Below are 18423 nucleotides of genomic sequence, written 5' to 3'. Positions count from 1 at the left end.
ATCCAATATAAAAATATCTACACTCATTATACTTACAAAAATTCTGAAAACTGGTTGGTTGTCTAATAATTTCTAAAAGTCTTTTGTTTTTCTTTTCTGGTCACGAAATATGCATGGCAGCAAAATTTGCTTGTTACGTAATCAATTTCCTTAAATATGTTTTTTTTTTCCGAAAGGCTTTGATTTTAATTCGGCTAACATATTTCTTTTCGAAATTTGAAAATCCTACATAAAATTTATAATAGTATACAATATTCATTAAGTGGGTGTTTTTTCTTAAATATGTTTTGTTTGAAATACATAATTTCAAGTAAATTATAATATATAAAACTATATGTTGTGATTTATGTAACTCATATTTCTGTTTTTTTTATTATATTTAAAAAATTTAGCATTTTTTCTCTTCAAAAACGATGTTGACAAATTATATCTGTACTAAAAATTAGTATACATTATTACTTTATAATACACATTATGCTTATTTGTTTTTTTTTTTTTGTTATAAATGTTCAATCTATATTGCTTTTCTAATATTGTGTTTTTCTAATTTACACTAATAAGGATGTCAAAAAAATCCGTACTCGCGAGTATCCGTGGATAAAACCCGCAACGGATAGGAAACAAATATTAAAAATGGGTACCCGCTATCCGCGGGTACGAGTATTTTTGATACCCGCATGTTAACGGGGCAGGTACAGATATCATATTATCCGTACCCGTAGATACTCGTACCCGCTAAACTTACACCCATTGATTCTTCTCTTTTCTTTCTTTAAAATTGGGCATATACATCAAACCTTATATAGACAATGACGTTTATGGTATGCTTATTGTCAAATGATGGAATCAAAATAAGAATATTTGACACATGTTTATTATTTGTTTATTTTGCTTATTTTTCAGGAATCAATAGAAGAAGGTGGATTTGTTGATCAAAGCACTAATTAAAGGATTTTTTATTGTATTGAACGTCATTTTATATTTACTTTTATAATTATTTGGACTTGTATCAACTTGAGTTTATTTAAAATTTATGACACTGGTGTATTTTATTTTATTTGTAGTTATGATTAAATATTTATTTTTTAAATAATTTTGCAAATACTCGCGAATACCCGCATAACGGATACCTGACGAATATGAATACAGGTACGAAACAAATATTTATCCAATAGATAAGGTACGGAACAGATAACAGTTGCATAATAGATACATACACCACAATTAGATATTTTATGTTTCGATAAACTTTTTCATTATAATAGTAAAGTTAAAATCTTCTTTATACTCATTATTTTCTATCATTAAAAGATGTACATGAAAGTGCGAATGCACCTGAATTTCTAGTTCATACATAGTAATGTTTTGATATGATGTTAGTATAAATAAATATAACATCGATCCGGTGAAAACTCTAAAGTAAATAAATATATGTATTTATCTAAAATTGACCATTATGAATTAAAATACTATTTTAAAAATTTGAAGAGATGTAAGTAAATAAATTTTTAACATTGAAATCAAGATTAATTCATTATCTTTTATATCAACTAAAAACAGTGAATTTAATATAAAATGAAAAAAAATAAAGACTGAGATATTTTCATTTTTTTTAGAATAAAAGCAATGTCACTCACTACTAAAGAAACTCATATTTCCTGTCATTTTTTTTTTTGAAAATTTTTTCGTAGAAAATACTTACAAATTTTGTCGTGAAAAAAAATTTACAAGAAATTGCTACCAATTTTTTTGCAAAATATTTTGTATAAAAACTTTTTGCAACAAATTATGTAGGAAATACTTACAAATTTTATAATTTTGTAGGAAATAATTACCCACAAAGGAATTACCTGTCAATTAAGATTCTTAAAAAAAATAGCAGAAATAAGTCTTTTCTTGCAAATTTTTTTAATAAATTTGCAAGAAAAATCTCATGTAATATGAGAATTTCTAATAGTGACTCTCTAATTAATCATTTAACTCGCTAATTATTTTCCTAAGTATTTACAAGTATTTCATCAATATGCATTAGACATTAGATGTTCATTATTGTCTTAGCATATTATTTCTACATTAACCACCTTACTCAACAAGACATAGACAATGTTAGCGAATTTGGAACAAGAAAAATTTGTTTTTGTTTGTAAGCCCCATTTTTCAACTCCATTTGGGACCCCCCAAGATGTTAAAACAAATTTGTCTAATATAACCCAACCAAAAAAGGGATCTGAACTGGTTATTGAGTCTTTCACTTATTTAAATTGAATCTTGAAAGTTTCTTTAACCCTTATGACCCAATTAACCAATTTTACAATTATGTGTTAATGAATTGTGTAAAGCAATCAAGAAAGATGTAAAAGAAGAGAGAAACCAAGAACACAACAATTTATATTGGTTCGATTCAAAATGAATCTACGTCCAGTCTTCTCCTAAGTAAACCCACTTAGGAGGATTCCACTAAATCAATAGAGATTCAAGAATTACAAGAGCATCTATATAATTCAAGACCCTAAAGACTAAGGAGCTTGATCTACAAATCAAGAACTCCCCCTAGATGCAATGCATCCACACAATTGCATCTAGCCCTTCACTTTACACAATGAATTCAACTATGAACAAAAATACAACAAGAAAGAATCAAGAAACGAGTACACCTAGTAGTAGTGCAAATTTGACACTTGACTCCTAGATCCAAGCTTGGCCCATCAAGATTGAATCCAGCATCAACCTTCTTGAATCTTTACATCAATGATCTCTCAATAATGCTTAGGAACTCTGTAAATCTCAGAAGGCAGTTTCTCAGAAAGTCTCTCAGGAAATCTGTAATTTTTCTCCACACTTAAAATTGATTTCAGAAACTGGTTTTATACAGAGTTCACTGTAGTCATTAATGGATTAGGAATTTACCTAATGGATTATCGCGAGTGTGTTTTAACTACCTTAGTGTAGTACCCTCAGCTAATCTATTAGTTAAATAGCTAATCAATTTATGAATGCACATGCAAGGGTTTGATGGTTAATACAACTCAATACAATCTTGTTTTACATATGATATTTTTGCTCTAACACCCTAATGCACAATCTAACAAAACAGGACTAATTCCAAACTAGTAATTCACATGATGTGTGGACTTGGACATCATCAAAACCATCTACATATGAGTTGAAGTAGCTCCCCCTTTAACACAAGACCCATGTCCAACCATTAATTCTCACTTGTGTCTCATTTTTAAAAACAATTACCCTGCCTCCTTTATCTTCTGAGTAGAAGCTCTGGTAGGACACAACTAGTTCCTCCGTTAGGTTAATCGAACTCTACTTCCAAGTAAGTAAAACTCTAGACTCTTGTTCCCTTTTTCATTTCTCTTTTGTTTGGAAACTCTAGACCTCAACTAGGGTCTTAGTTTCGTTTTCCTTGCTTGTTTTCTAGCTCTGTAAACTATCACATGCAGTGGTGCTCTTCTTTGGGTTTCTGTGTAGATTTGCTAGCATTTTTCTAAGTAAGGGAAGCTAGGGTTTCATGTTCTTGTGTTATTTTTGCATGTTGTTGGACTGTCTAATGTTCTTAAATGCTTGTATGGTGTTGTTGATAGTGTGACAAATGTATCGTGTGTGCTTCTGGTTTGAATCTGGCTTGCCTACGTGGGACAATAGGGAGAATTGGTATTTTCGCCCAAGCGAGCTTGTCTCGCCTAGGCAAGAATAACAGAAGCTCGCCCTAGTTTCTGCTCGAGCACTCCCTCAACGAAAAGCTTTCTTTTTGAGCGACGAATCATCTCGCTCAGGCGAGTAGGTCTCGCCTAAGCGAGAACTCATGGAAACCTGTGTGTTTTTTGCTCAGATATTGTCGCTCAGGCGAGGGACTTTAATTTTGGGCGAAGAGCGATCTCGCCCAAGCGAGAAGGCCCCGCTTAGGCGAGAATTCGCAGAACGCTCACTATGCCATTGTCGCAATTCTTGCTCAGACGAGAATGCCTAGCTTAAGCGAGAGAGTCTATGTCGCTTGAGCGAAGGCTTCTAGCCTAAGCGAGAATGGTGCATATTTGATTTTTATTTTCCTTGTTTCGTCTATGATTGGCTGTATATCTTGAAAATGCATGAAGTATATGGCTTTGCATGTCTTATGAGACTTTATGAATTGGAATTGATGAGCTTGGTATGAATTAAATCATGAATCATGGTTGGTTAGTTGAGTATTGGCATGCGATTTTGATGATATGAGATAGCATGTGGAATATGGTGTGAGAACATGGATGTGGAATGAGATAGACGTAATTTTATAAAATTCTTGGTGAGATTTCATGGTGGTGTTGTAGTGTATATAATTAGATAATGATTCAAGTAAGGATTGCATCTTGAAACTCTAAAGAATTAGTTAGTTCCACGTAGAGCAGACTAATACAAGTGGTGAAAGTAGCGGGAGACCCTAGTATTTGGCAGGATAATGACCCTAGATGATTCAAGGCTAACCTTGTGTGTGGTAAGGTGAAACCCATTGGCAATGACTATACAAACTAGAAGAGGTCACCACAAGTGTAAGTATCCCGTGAATCCGATCTTATTATATGTATCCATATAATTGAGTCATAGAGTCTTGCATTATTTGCTAACATGTGTTGAATCCCTACTTGTTGCCTATTGGAAAACTATTTAATATTGCTTGCTAAATGCCATGTTAAAAATCTCTTTTTACTCTAGTTTACCCTTTTTGCTTGTGTCTGTCTTCTTGTATGGTTTTTCCTTTTTGCAATGATCACCAATTTATTGGTCTGAGCAGATGTGGAAATCCCTGGTGTCATCAGGATGATGGGAACGCTCCTACGTAGTTAGCCTCGTGTCGGTGTTGGCTCACTGTTGAGCTCCTTTTGAAGAACCATTATTGTTGTGTATTTCTGTTGCTTCTTCCATATTTTGTTATGGACATCTGTTTTGTGCCTTAACTTTTCCTTCCCGTATATCATTGATAACTGTAATAGTTAACACCTATATATTTCTTTTTGGTGCTCTAGTTATATTAAAATTATGTGATGCTTCGTTTGTTAGACATATTGTATTTGAATGGAATGTCATATTGTTCCTACCACGTCTAATAGTCTCATATTATTTAGAAGTCGAGATCTAAGACGATTTAAATATCATTTCTCTTTCAACCCTCTAAGATGTATTTTTAGGACAAAATCATTAGAAATTCTATCATCATACTTGATATTAAAACATGGGCGGATAATTAAAACATTGGCGGATAACAGCTTAAGTCGATGCAGAGCATGACCTATCCTGGGTATAGGCCATATCAAAAAGCGGTTTCTTTACTAAAAGGGAAGTCGTGCATTCCTTATACGCTTTGCAATTGCTGCAGGGAAGTCGTTCCGCCGCATAGGTTTTCAATATAGGAAAGTGGTGGCCCCCCTCAAGCATTGTTCAGGTAATTCATAAGAAGCTATATTTCATATAGCGTTACAAGTTCTCAAATGTTTACTTTAGACAACTTTGTAGTCGATGAAAATATATTTTCATCTTCATTCAACATGAGAATTTTCAGAAATTTCTTGGATTTTACTTTAGAAACGGTTACGTAAAGTTAACTAGCTATGAATTAATACTTTGAAAGGTGAAGTTTAAATTTGAAAAATATTATTCAGTTGAGTAATTATTGTTTAATTTTTTTAAAGCGATGTGTATCTTATTCCATTACTTTTTCACGTGTTATTTTATGTCAACATAAAAAAGAAAAAAAAAACATATAAGAATTATACGACAATGACATTAATATAAAACTTGGGCTTAATCATCATAGGTTCGCGGCAAACTCCTGAAAGTACCAAAATTGACCGTGTTTTGTATTGATAGATAGTTGGTAAGAAAGCGGTACAAACACGCCATTCATTATTCCTTTGGTATCGTATTCTCGTATTCTCGTATTCTCCTATGATGCTGTGTTTTGGGCGCGTTAAGCCCTTTTTCCTTTCTCCTTCCTATCTTCTATTATATATGTTGAGATCCCATAGCCAACATAAGAACATCACCCCCAATATTCCCATAATCAGATAATCTTGTGCATAAGCATTTCAGAGGATGAAGTTGGTTAAGAGAGATTATGAGCGTGTGATGAAGTACTTCGATGAAGATGGTGATGGGAAGATTTCGCCATGGGAGCTGAGGAAGAAGCTGGGGATGATGGGTGATGAGTTAGTGTTGAAAGAGGTTGAATTGTTGGTTCAGGAATTGGATTCCGACGGTGATGGGTGTGTGAGTATGGAGGATCTGGTGAAGATGATGGAAGGTGCAGGAGAAGAAGAGAAGATGAGGGATTTGGAAGAGGCTTTTGAGATGTACAATGATTCTGAAATGTTAGGGTTCATAACTCCCAACAGCTTGCAAACAATGCTTGGTAGGTTAGGGGAATCAAAATCCATCCACCAATGCAAAGCCATGATTCATCACTTTGATCTCAATGGTGATGGCCTCCTCAGCTTTCATGAGTTTACACTCATGATGCACTGATCCCTCTTTTATTTATTTTATATTCAATTTATTCATATCTCTGTACATCATTTTAGATTACTGTGTAATATATAATAATGTTAACCACATTAGTTAATTTTTCTAGTCATCTCCGTAGGAAAAAAATTTAATTGAAGCATTCTTTCTAAAGTTGAAATATAAGTGATATTTTTTAAAAAATGGATACTAAATCGACACACATTTATTAAAGAGGTATCATCCAGATAATTAAACCTTATTTTTTGAAAAAAGTAAGTTAAGTTTAGAATTATATAATCCAAAAATCATTTTTGACTGGAAAAATTTGTCCTAGAAGGATTTATGTTAGCCCATAACAAATTGGGCCGAAATATTTCTAAAGCCCAAAGTAAGTCTTTTCAAACTAATACATGTTTATTTAAATAAACTTCTCCTTAAATTTATAAACCAGAAAAATAAGATTTAAATCAGTTATGTTACATGGTTTTTATAAATTAATGTTAATTTATAAAAAAAAATCATTTTTTCTAAATATTTAAAAAGGAATTTTCTTTTATATATATAATTTTCTCATAGGTAATGTATGAGATATTATAAATCCTAATTTTCGTTCATAAAAGAAAAGGAAAAAGCAGTATTTATCACATGTGAGGTTTATGATCACTTGTGCGGCACGCTTGCACATTGCGTCTGATTTGGTAAACAAATAAGAGTGCCACACATATGTGGGTGCCAACCTTTTATTCTTAATGTCTTGAAAGTTTTTTTTTTTTTCATTTTTTAAGTAGTTTCATTTATGAAAAATATTTTTGTTCCTACACGTTAATATAATTGTATTTTTTAATACATATGGAGAATTTGTATTTTAAAGCTTCTAATAAAGAAAAAATAGATATTAAAATTTATTTTTTAAAATAAACTATATTATTATGATATATTAATTATTATAGTACCCCATCAGAAAATTCCTTAATATGAAAAAAAAATGTTGGAGAATCATTAATCAACAAAATATCAACATTCAAGAGAAAGAGAAAAACACCTAACTCAATTAGTTCCACAAATTTCACCACCACCTTCAATTCGAACCTATATAGTCCAAACAACCACAAAAGAAAACATTATTAGGGAAAAAAATGGATAAATATAATAGAAAAAATGGGCTATTTAAATGGAAAAAGAAAGAGTTTTCTTTGTATTTATTTATGTAAGAATTAGAATACTAATACCTTTATAAATAAATAGTGACAATTTGTTAAAATTTTGGTGATACCATTTTGGATACAGTACAAACCATAAATAATTCATACCAATACCATAAATACATTGTGTAAATTTTTCCAACGGTTCAACAAACTAACTACAATAATAACTTTTACTCCTTTTTTTAAATATAAATCTATTTAATACTTTAATGTTATTGAAAATGTTATATTTTCATAATAAAATTCTAAATGAAATAAATTAGCAACTTTCCCTGCTTCATGTCACATGAGTGGGAATTTTCGCCCCTTTAATTAGTCCCACCAAAGATAATATTTTTCTTGAGATATTTAATTTTCATAAAAATCTAAAGAAAAAAACAACTTTTCCATTCCCATTAGTGGAAGTTTCTTTTTCTCAAAACCCCACAAAAAAAAAAATCTGTCTCCACTATTTTTCTTTGAAATAAATACTACAAATATAACTTTGATATTTTCATTTTGTTATAAATATAAACAGTAGTGTTACTCTTTCCTACCATATTATGCTTTGTTATATGATTTGACTATATTCATATGTCTTTCTACATAGAGGTCATGGAACCACTTACAATAATTGCATATGACATATTCTCCAAGATGAAGAGGGACTTATATTCAAACTCTATAATTTTATTTTTCTTGTTAATGATTTCTATAGTTTATGATGTTCTGATTAAAGCTTAAGAAGAAAAAAGTAGCACTTAACAGTGCCTCTGTGCTCACAGGTAAACCAGTAATAGGATTAAAAGTGGCCCTTTTTTTTCAAAGGTTATGATGTTTGGACACGCCCGTGTCCGACACATCTCATAAATGGTGTGTTTCGTGTTCGACACGTATAAGACACCTCGATACTCATACGATATTTGTAAGACGCATTATGTCCAATCTAAAAGATTTTTTTTTTTTAACTTTGACATGATTTTGATGATTAAAATAAGAAACAAATCTTATTCTATAACTACTTTTCGCATATTAGATATTAGATAAATAAATTGGATTCATTTTTGTGTAAGTTGGTAATGTGTTAGTTGACAATTTCAAAGTTAACATGTATATACACGTCGTGTCCCGTATCCTATGTTTTTTCAATTTAGTTGTATCTTCGTATCCATTTACGGGTAACATAACCGCTCTGATAGTAGATGACACGATAAATCTTAAAAACAACAAATTTTATTAGAATAGGTTCTAGTTTATAATTTTTTTTTGTTTAAAAGTAGATTTTAAGTCTATCTCAATTCCACAAAATTGGTTTGTAAGATGAGATTTATACCACTCACATTTATTTTAACTCTATAAAATCGATTTGTAAGATAAGATTTATACCATCACTTATATACCGTAAACTCACTTTATATTTGGTCGTATATCTGATGGTAACGTGAGATTCCAACTGTCTAAGAAAAAGGAAATTGATTAACTTAGTCTAAGTTAAAACTGCACTTTTATCCAAGACAGTCAAAATTCAAATTCTGTGATTTTGGATGGCAAGGATCCAAAATATAAGTGTAAGAGATTGATGATCTGAATGTGAGGTAACCAGAATGCACATGACTAAATCTCAAACTTTTCTCAAGTGCCAACCACAGTGGTGAAATCACATGTGACACTGTCAATGCAATAGATTCTCTCGGTTCTGATGTCTGTTAACTTATATAATACAACAATGTCCCCAATGCAGTTCCTTCAAAGCTGAGCTTGATGGCACTAGGGTCTTTATCAAGGGATTTCAAACCCAAGTGAAGAAAATGACCACAACAATGAGAATCCAATCTCTTACTTAAATTAAACGTTCCATGTTCTTCAACTTCACTGATCACTGATCAGATCAAGATCTTACACTTCAAATATTTTATTTTTATAGCTTATGAAACAACCATGTCACTTGTCCACTTAGTGGGTGTTTGTATATGGTTATGAGTGTAACCTCTCACAAATTTTAATTCATGGTACCGACACAGGTCGGTCTCAGAGCAAATCAATCTTTTTGTATCATCAACTCCCATTTTCTGGGGGTCCTACACTACAAATAATAGTGCAGCTTTATCTTTTAAAAATTATAACTTTTATCAATCAGCACTAAGCAATGATAATTAAGAATCTCTTTACACTTTTCTTGAACAAATCCCCTTCTGGGGTCTAATCATTTTGGCACTACTACTACATCAGATTTTGATTCATTTTATCATATTTAAGGTGCATGGAACAGTCTTCACTTTGGTTTAAACAAATATCATGTATGGCCCCATTAATATATACTATATTCCTACACATATATACCAGAGAATATGTCAGTTGAGATCGAAACAACTTTGTTTATGTCACAGACAGTGAAATTGACTTTGCAAGATTTCATATTATACATTGTTGAAACATTTTGTGAAGAGGGAAACCTATTATTGTAGAGCTTCCAAGCTCAATCTAAGGATTTCTTTCTTGCTTGTGTAATGATTTGTGACAATGATGCAGCATAGCAAATATGATGCCTGGCTATAACTGTGTGGTGGAGTCAAGGAATAAGATAAGATAAGAAAATAAAAAACACAACACAACCCGTGAAAAGGTAAATCTAACTATGGAATAAAAGGGCACAACAATTCAGCTGAAATCACGGTTTCTTGTTTTGTGCTATGCTTGATTTGTCTTTTCTGCAAGAAATTAATTACCTGAACTGTGTTCTTTGTTCCAAGTCTTGAAAACCATTCTCTCTTGCAGTTAAAATTTTGAGGAGAAATCAATAATGGATATTCTGAAAAAGTGTTCCAAGTTCAATCTGTATAGTGTTGTGCATTATGGTACTTCCATGCCCCCACATTTGCACCATCCTTTCTTGCCTTAACAACCAAAGAGCACTTTCACTTTGGCTTGTGAAAGACAATACTTTTGCTCAACCCATAACTTTTCAATTATTCATGGATTTATTAGTTTTACATTCTACCACAGTAGCATCCCCAAAGCTGCAAAACCACACCATTATTGAACATTTATTTGTCATAGCTACTTGATTTGTCCCAGATGGATAATTCTGCATCATTCAAAAGTGTTCTAACCAAAAAAAAAAAAACTTTTCTTCCTTAACTTACCCTTTTGTTACCCAAATGAAAAAATTGATGTAAAATTACAAGTGAGTTGTTAAAAAAGGTTTCTTTAGCTAAAAAAATTGGAGTATATAGTGAAAGGTGTGTGATACAGGTAATAGGCAGAGTAGGGTACAAAACCAAATGGAGTACACTCTGTTATCTCCCACTTACTTCTAAATAACTCTACTTGTCACCCCCACAGTGTCAATACCACTAGGTATAGTGTCCCATACCCCTTTCTCACCTACAGACCCCAAAATAATGTTTTCCCTTGAAAATACCAAAAAACAATAAAAAGTTCATTTTTTTCCCCTTTTTACTATATAAAGGACTCAAATGAAAGCACCAAAATCACACCAGCAAATCAACAACAGCAGCCATGGAAAAAACACTCTCATTCTCACTCTCTCCTTTGTTTCTGCTCCTACTCTTCTCCCTAGTCCAAGGGCAGAACCCCAAATGTGACACACAAGACCATGGCTCAACCCTTGAAGTTTTCCATGTGTTCAGCCCTTGTTCCCCATTTAGGCCATCAAAGGCACTCTCATGGGAAGAGAGTGTCCTCCAACTGCAGGCCAAGGACCAGGCCAGGCTGCAGTTTCTGGGTAGCCTTGTGGCTGGGAGGTCAGTGGTGCCTATTGCCTCTGGCAGACAGATTATTCAGAGCCCTACTTACATTGTGAGAGCCAAAATAGGAACCCCTCCTCAGACCTTGCTCTTGGCCATGGACACCAGCAATGATGCTGCTTGGATTCCCTGCACTGCCTGTGATGGCTGCACATCAACCTTATTTGCTCCTGAAAAATCCACCACCTTCAAGAATGTTAACTGTGGTGCTCCTCAATGCAACCAGGTTCACCATCATCTTCTTCACATTTTCTCTATCTCATCATTGTCATTTACTCAGTTTTTTAGATTTTCTTTTGTTTTCCAAAACTCTCTCAACTTTCATTGCTTATAAAGTCATTGCAATCCAATGTTTTTAACATAGTGTCTGGATAAACAATACATAAAGGCATAGTGGGGTTAATAGGTTAAAATCCCCACATCGTGCTGCTTACGGTTGGTCCACATTGCTATTACTATTTAAAATCTAGCATTCATGCTCTGTCTGAGAGACACAACCAAAGAGAAAAAACAAACAAATCACACCAAAGATCTAAATTCATATAATAATGGGAAAAAGAATTGTTGATGAGAATAGAGTTTAAAATTATTAAAAACTTTTAAAGAATCAGAGCACTGATTAATTACTTTGTTGATAACATCATGTGATATTCATATTTTTCTTTCACTGGGTTACTTAATGGGTTTTTTCCTAAACTTTTTTTTTTCTTTTTCTGAGAATCTTGTGACCCTTGGTAGAGGACAGCACATAGAAAATTGTGATAATTGATAGAAACATGGCCCAGATTGATTTTGTTTGATTACTCTTTTTCATTTTTCTTGACTTGGAAGGAGAAAGAGAGTCCAATGATTCTCATGGCTATCATCATCACATAGACACATGAATTCCCTTGTCCCTTAGCTTGTGGGGTTGACTCACTGTACCTTCTTTTCCCATCCCAAATTCTAAAAATTTTGAAATCTGTGTGCAATTCTGCAGTCTTTTTCCCCCCAGACAAGAAGGGTTCACGAGACTTGTTTTTTTCTGCTAAACCAACTTTTTCCTACGGCTCGTTCAATCTTTCAAACTCTACCTTCTTATAGTATTTTAATAACATGCTGTAATATTTTTAAATAATTAAAACAAAAAATCTTTTCTGATTTCACCACAAGTTTATCTAACAGCTAGGAATAAGCGGTGCATTTCCGAAATATTTTCCGTTTTAGATTATTTAGATTCCGTCACAGTTTTATCTCATTTCAGAAAATATTTAAATTTTGTTTGACCTAAAATCCTCTAGACGATACGAAAGTTATTAGGTATACTAAAGACAATCTTACTTCAATGCTCTTTCAAACATTTCTTTTTTAACTTAAAAATACTCAAATATATGAAATAATTAAAATTTAATTCCCTTGTATGTATGTATGACTTTGTGATGCGAACGTTTTCAGGTGCCAAACCCTAGCTGTGGAAGCAGCTCCTGCAGCTTCAACTTGACTTATGGTAGCTCCAGCATTGGTGCTAACCTGGTCCAAGATACGGTTACTCTTGCCACCGACCCTATTCCTGGCTACACCTTCGGCTGTGTTGCAAAGACTTCTGGGCCCAGTACACCACCGCAGGGGCTTTTGGGCTTGGGCCGAGGCCCGTTGTCTTTGCTGTCCCAGACCCAGAACCTATATCAATCCACCTTCTCTTACTGCTTGCCCAGCTTCAAATCACTCAACTTCTCTGGCTCGCTCAGACTTGGGCCTGTGGCCCAGCCCATTAGGATCAAGTACACCCCTCTTCTCAAGAATCCTAGAAGATCTTCACTCTATTATGTCAACTTGGTCGCAATTAGGGTTGGCCGGAAAGTTGTCGACATTCCTCAGGAGGCCTTGGCTTTCAATCCGGCCACCGGCGCCGGAACCATCTTTGATTCTGGTAATGCCTTCTTCTACCTTCTCACTCAACATAAATGCAAACAAAATGAAATACATTTATGTTATAAAACACTAAGTTAGAAGATGGTGATTTGTTGTTAAACATGCAGGCACGGTGTTCAGCAGGCTAGTTGCGCCGGCGTATGTGGCGGTCCGGGACGAGTTCCGGCGGCGAGTGGGGGGAAAGGCAAACCTAACGGTGACATCCCTGGGAGGGTTTGACACATGCTACACAGTTCCAATAGTTGCACCCACCATAACATTCATCTTCTCCGGCATGAACGTAACCCTGCCACAGGACAACATTCTCATACACAGTTCTGCAGGAAGCACCACGTGCTTGGCCATGGCTTCAGCTCCTGATAACGTCAACTCAGTGCTCAACGTCATAGCCAACATGCAACAACAAAACCACCGTGTGCTCTTCGATGTTCCCAACTCAAGGCTCGGTGTTGCTCGTGAACTTTGCACCAAATAAAATGGTTCAACCTAAACAAGTTATTTTCATGGTGTCACTTTAGTTGCATATTGCAGAGTCTTTTGGGTGATGATGCTATTTCTTCCACTGAGTTTGGTTGTATTGTAGGATGTGCTAATAAGGGTTTCATTGCTATCTGGCTAACTTTATAGTGCAAGATTTTGAGCTACTAATAGATGTGTTTATGTGCATGGAATTGAATTTGTGCTTAGAGTTGGTTGCTATTTATTACAGCTATGTGATGGTGTGTGTCACGGGTTTATATATTGTAGCTCTTTTGTCTTTTTACTCAAGTTCATTGAATTTATGAGATTTTGATATTTGGATAGGTAATAGTGCAAGTTCACGGGTCGTGTAATAAGAGAGTTATGTTTTGTTGTTTTTCATGAATAAAAGGAAAACATTTGGGTGGAAATAATGCTGTAAAATGTTCAATATATGTTAGGTTTTGTGAGATTCTTAAGTTTAAAAACGGTTGTGTTTGAATTCACTAGTGGAGCTTTTTTATGAACATGGGGGCAATTAATACTCAAACTCTGAATTTGGTACAAGTTCTGAAAAAACTACAAAACTTATTTTCATATAACATCGGTTTTGGATTTAACATATGTAATATCCTTTTGCTGATGGACATAGTACATCGGCTATGAGTTATAAGTGATGTAATATTTTCATCAACAATAAATATAGTTTGTGTTATAATGAATATAATATGTGTGGTTTTAAAAAAAAAATAATTCAAAACTTACATTTAGTATAATCACGTGTAATTATCAATTTCAAACATTCCAGTGCATCAGGAAAATATTATTTGGTAATTGTTCAAAAATAAAGTGGAGTATTTATAACACTTCAATGAATTAAAGCATAACTAATTCAAACTAGACTAACTATAAGACAATGTCTAAATACTACAAATAATTGTAGATCATAACAATTGTTAATTCTATTTTGTCAGAAATATTTTGTCAACTCTTGATATAAATATAAATAAATATTTAAATATTTAAATAAATAAGGCATAATTGAACATAAATTTAAACGAATAATTAATTTGAGATAAATATAAATAAATATTTAAAAGAGGTTGGATGTACCTTCAATGTAAATATAAATAATATAAAATTGAACAAATATCACTTTTCCTATCTGATTTAATAAGTTGTACTTTACTCTTTCTCTTCCCTTTTTTTTTTCTCTCCTTTCTCCCTCTTTTTTTTTCTCTTTTATCTCTCCTTTTTTTCTCCCTCACATGTAAAACAATGTATCCTTTATATACGTAAAATTTTATAGCGTAAACATTAATGACTTGTTTATCTCGTGGTACCAAGATATAAACTTCTTATCTTAATTTTTCTTTTATACTCATTAGTGAGGCTGATAACGTTGTTTTCTACCGTTTATTGATGTTAAGTTTTGTGAATAAAATCAACTCCTACATAACTTTTATCTTGTTTAATCCTCTAGTTTATGTTGTTTTTGCATTGTTTCGTATTTTAGTTGTTTATATATTTTTTACTTCTAATCTTTATTATGAGTATGTGAAATAAAACAATAGGAACCAATTATGGTGGAGGAAAACAAGCTGAAACTCAAGGAAGTATGATTGGACATGAAAGATTGACTTTTACACAAATAATCATGTCGAGGGGCACCGAGATCAAGTCCAGCACTGCAAACATGGAGAAAGGACTCACATATATGTATATACTGCCTTGGACCACCCTTGGAAGGCCAAAAAATTACCATTGGGCGCCAGAGTCACTCGCTGGGCGAGCTACTGGCTCGCTGGGCGAAAATGACAGACCAGAACTGCAGTATTCGAGTCACTGGGCGAAAATATGACTCGCCCAGCGAGTTACATGTCTGAGAACGTCGTTTTTAGGCCTCGCTGGGCGAGAATGAAGCCGTTGGGCGAGAATATCGACCCCAATATGCGAATATGGTTATTTAATCATGTTTCTACGAGAGTATTGGGGGATTCCTCATTTTTCACGAATAGAAACACCTTGGGTGCTTGGGAGAGACTCTTGGAGGCTATCGGGGGTGTTGGGAAACTCTCCCTTCTCCTTCTTGGGTCTTCTTCTTCATCCATGGAGGTTTTACCCCTTTTGGGTTTGAGAGGATGATGGGAAACAAAATTGGAGGAGGAGATGCGAATGGGAGGCGCAAGTGGAGCATGGAGCAGTATTCAAGAACCTTGGGAGAGGGATTGTTTCTACTTTATGGTTCCAATTTCTTCCCTATTCTTCAATTTTGTAAAACCCTAGGTTCTCCACCATGGAGAGCAATTTCTATTTATTGAGATTAGATGTAAAACATTAAATTCTTGTGTAAAATTGTGTTGTTAATATATATGCTTTTCCAATTCATGTTAGTATTTGATTTCCATGCTTAATGCTTGATGTGGATTATTCCCATGCTTGATTTGTGATTCTTGAGGTGTTGGGAAACATCTTTAGAATCTAGATTTGAAATTAAATACCTAATGAATACTTGTATCTAGGAATAGAACTTGGTTCATTAGTAATCTTAGATTCTTGAAATTAATGCATGATTTCACTTGTTGAGGATTCAAGGAATTGAAACTTGATGAGTAATCATAGGCTCAAAGGCTCCAGGAATAGGATTTGAGTATTCTTGTGAATTGATTTTAACATGAATATGGAATTGGGATAATTTAAAATGCATGAGAATGAAATGGTTGAAGTCTAATCTTGACAAATTGTAAATACACTATGTTAATTTCTTGTTGCACACCAACTGTATCATAAAATACAAAAAGAGTTTCCATTGTGTTTGTGTGAACATTGTGTCTAATTGAGTCGTGAATTGCGAGAGTTGTCATGTGTTGCACAAGTTCCTTGGGAGAGAACGATAAAATACTTATTACTTGCTATGTGCGACCGATGCACTTGTCATGTTGGTTTTTCACTAACAAAGGCCAAAACCAACGTATATCTTAAATGGTCTAATAACGAGACTTAAGACATGAAAGATTTAGCCCTTATAAAATTAGTCAGATCAAACCTTATAAAGTATTTGTATTCAGTTGTAGGTTGTATGATGATGTTTTTATTACCCCAATAGCATGGTTTTGTATTTTAATCTCCCCAGGCAGCATGGTTTTGTTTTTTAATCTCCCAGGTAGCATACTGTTTCAATTATTTATCTAAGTAGCACGATTTTGTTGGTAAGTGAGAATTCGGTCTACTGGAGCACGAATTCTAGCCTACAAAAAGCAATTTTTTTTTGAATCCCATTCAGAATTTGGTCTTCAGAGACCCCAATTCTGAACTAGGTTTAGTATTTTTTTTCTAGTTTTTTTTAAGTAAATAAGAATTAAGATTTTTGATTTTTTTTAATAAAATACATTTAAAAGTTAATTTTTTCTTTTTTGTGAAAAATGTTGCATTAGAGGTTAAAATTATTTTTAATAAAATAGATTTAATATTATGTTTTTAGTTATTTTAGGTATTATTAGAAAAAATGAAAAATAAATAATTTTTTTTTTGTCATTTTAAATTTGTTGATTTTAAAATAGATTTTTTATTGTATAGTAAGTTATTTTATGAGTAATTTGAAAATATTAAAGTCAATTTAATTTAATTTTTTTTAATTTGTGTAGTATTAATTATTTTTAATTGATGTTATAAATATTGAAATTATAGTTATCTTTTAATTTTGGATAATTTTAAAAAAATTTATATTATAAACATTGAAAATTTGTAAAAAATAATTTAAAAATGAAGGAAATAACTAAAATAATTTAAAACCATTCCATTATTGTATTTTAAATAATTTTGTTACTTGTTTCTTGTTTATGTAAAATAAGTAACAACATTGAATTGAATCAAGTATAAATTTATTGAACACAATTAAAAGTACAACATAAACTAAGTGATTTGATGTAGATCATCTAAGTGCAGGGTTATTAGGACAATGACTTCTTGTGTGTCCTTCAGTTGTACAATAGGAACACTTTCTTGATTGTCTTCCTTCCTTAATGTACATCTCAGTCCTAATTCTACTTGATTTAGGACGACCCTTCTCGCTTCTTTTTATGGCAGGATGAGGCCAAACCTGTGGCTCTTGGTATGGTAGCCAATATTCTTCATGTCTTATCTCGCCAAATAAATTTTTATATACTTTCATGACGACATCCAGCCTATAATGGGAACTTATGTACATGTTGAAGTCGTGATGTGCATGCTTACAAGCTGCAATCACTATTATAAAAACAAAATTAATCAACAAAGTAAAAATAATAAATTAAATTGACTTTTATATTTTCAAATTGCACATAAAATAACTTATTACATAATACAAAATCTATTTTAATATCAACAAATTCAAAAGGACAAAAAATATTATTTATTTTTTCATTTTTTCAAATAATATCTAAAATAACTAAAAATACAATATTAAATCTATTTTAAAAAAATTAATTTTAACCTTTAATGCAACATTTTTCACAAAAAGAAAAATAAAATTACCTCTTAAATATATTTTATTAAAAAAAATAAAAAATCTTAATTCTTGTTTATTTTTAAAAAAATGAGAAAAAAAATACAAAACCTAGTTCAAAATTCGGGTCCCTAGG

The 18423-nt window shown here is 32.7% G+C and overlaps 1 protein-coding gene and 1 pseudogene across 1 annotated transcript; both read left to right on the top strand.

The window, feature by feature from the left end:
* Window positions 1-6002: 6002 nt before the first annotated feature.
* LOC114176275 (calcium-binding protein CML38 pseudogene) lies at window positions 6003-6601 on the top strand (annotated as a pseudogene).
* Window positions 6602-11125: 4524 nt separating this feature from the next.
* LOC114186541 (aspartyl protease AED3-like) lies at window positions 11126-14148 on the top strand. Its single transcript, XM_028074479.2, has 3 exons — window positions 11126-11660; window positions 12869-13343; window positions 13453-14148. Exons 1-3 carry the CDS (start codon window positions 11187-11189, stop codon window positions 13818-13820), a joined length of 1317 nt encoding a protein of 438 aa, XP_027930280.1. The 5' UTR covers window positions 11126-11186; the 3' UTR covers window positions 13821-14148.
* The last annotated feature ends 4275 nt before the right edge of the window (window positions 14149-18423 follow it).

Source organism: Vigna unguiculata, chromosome 1 (assembly GCF_037176805.1).
Source record: "Vigna unguiculata cultivar grain cowpea cultivar isolate G323 ecotype 2 chromosome 1, ASM3717680v1, whole genome shotgun sequence".
Lineage (NCBI taxonomy): Eukaryota > Viridiplantae > Streptophyta > Magnoliopsida > Fabales > Fabaceae > Vigna > Vigna unguiculata.
Note: the sequence above shows the minus strand (reverse complement) of the source record. Positions and strands in the feature narration are given on the sequence as shown.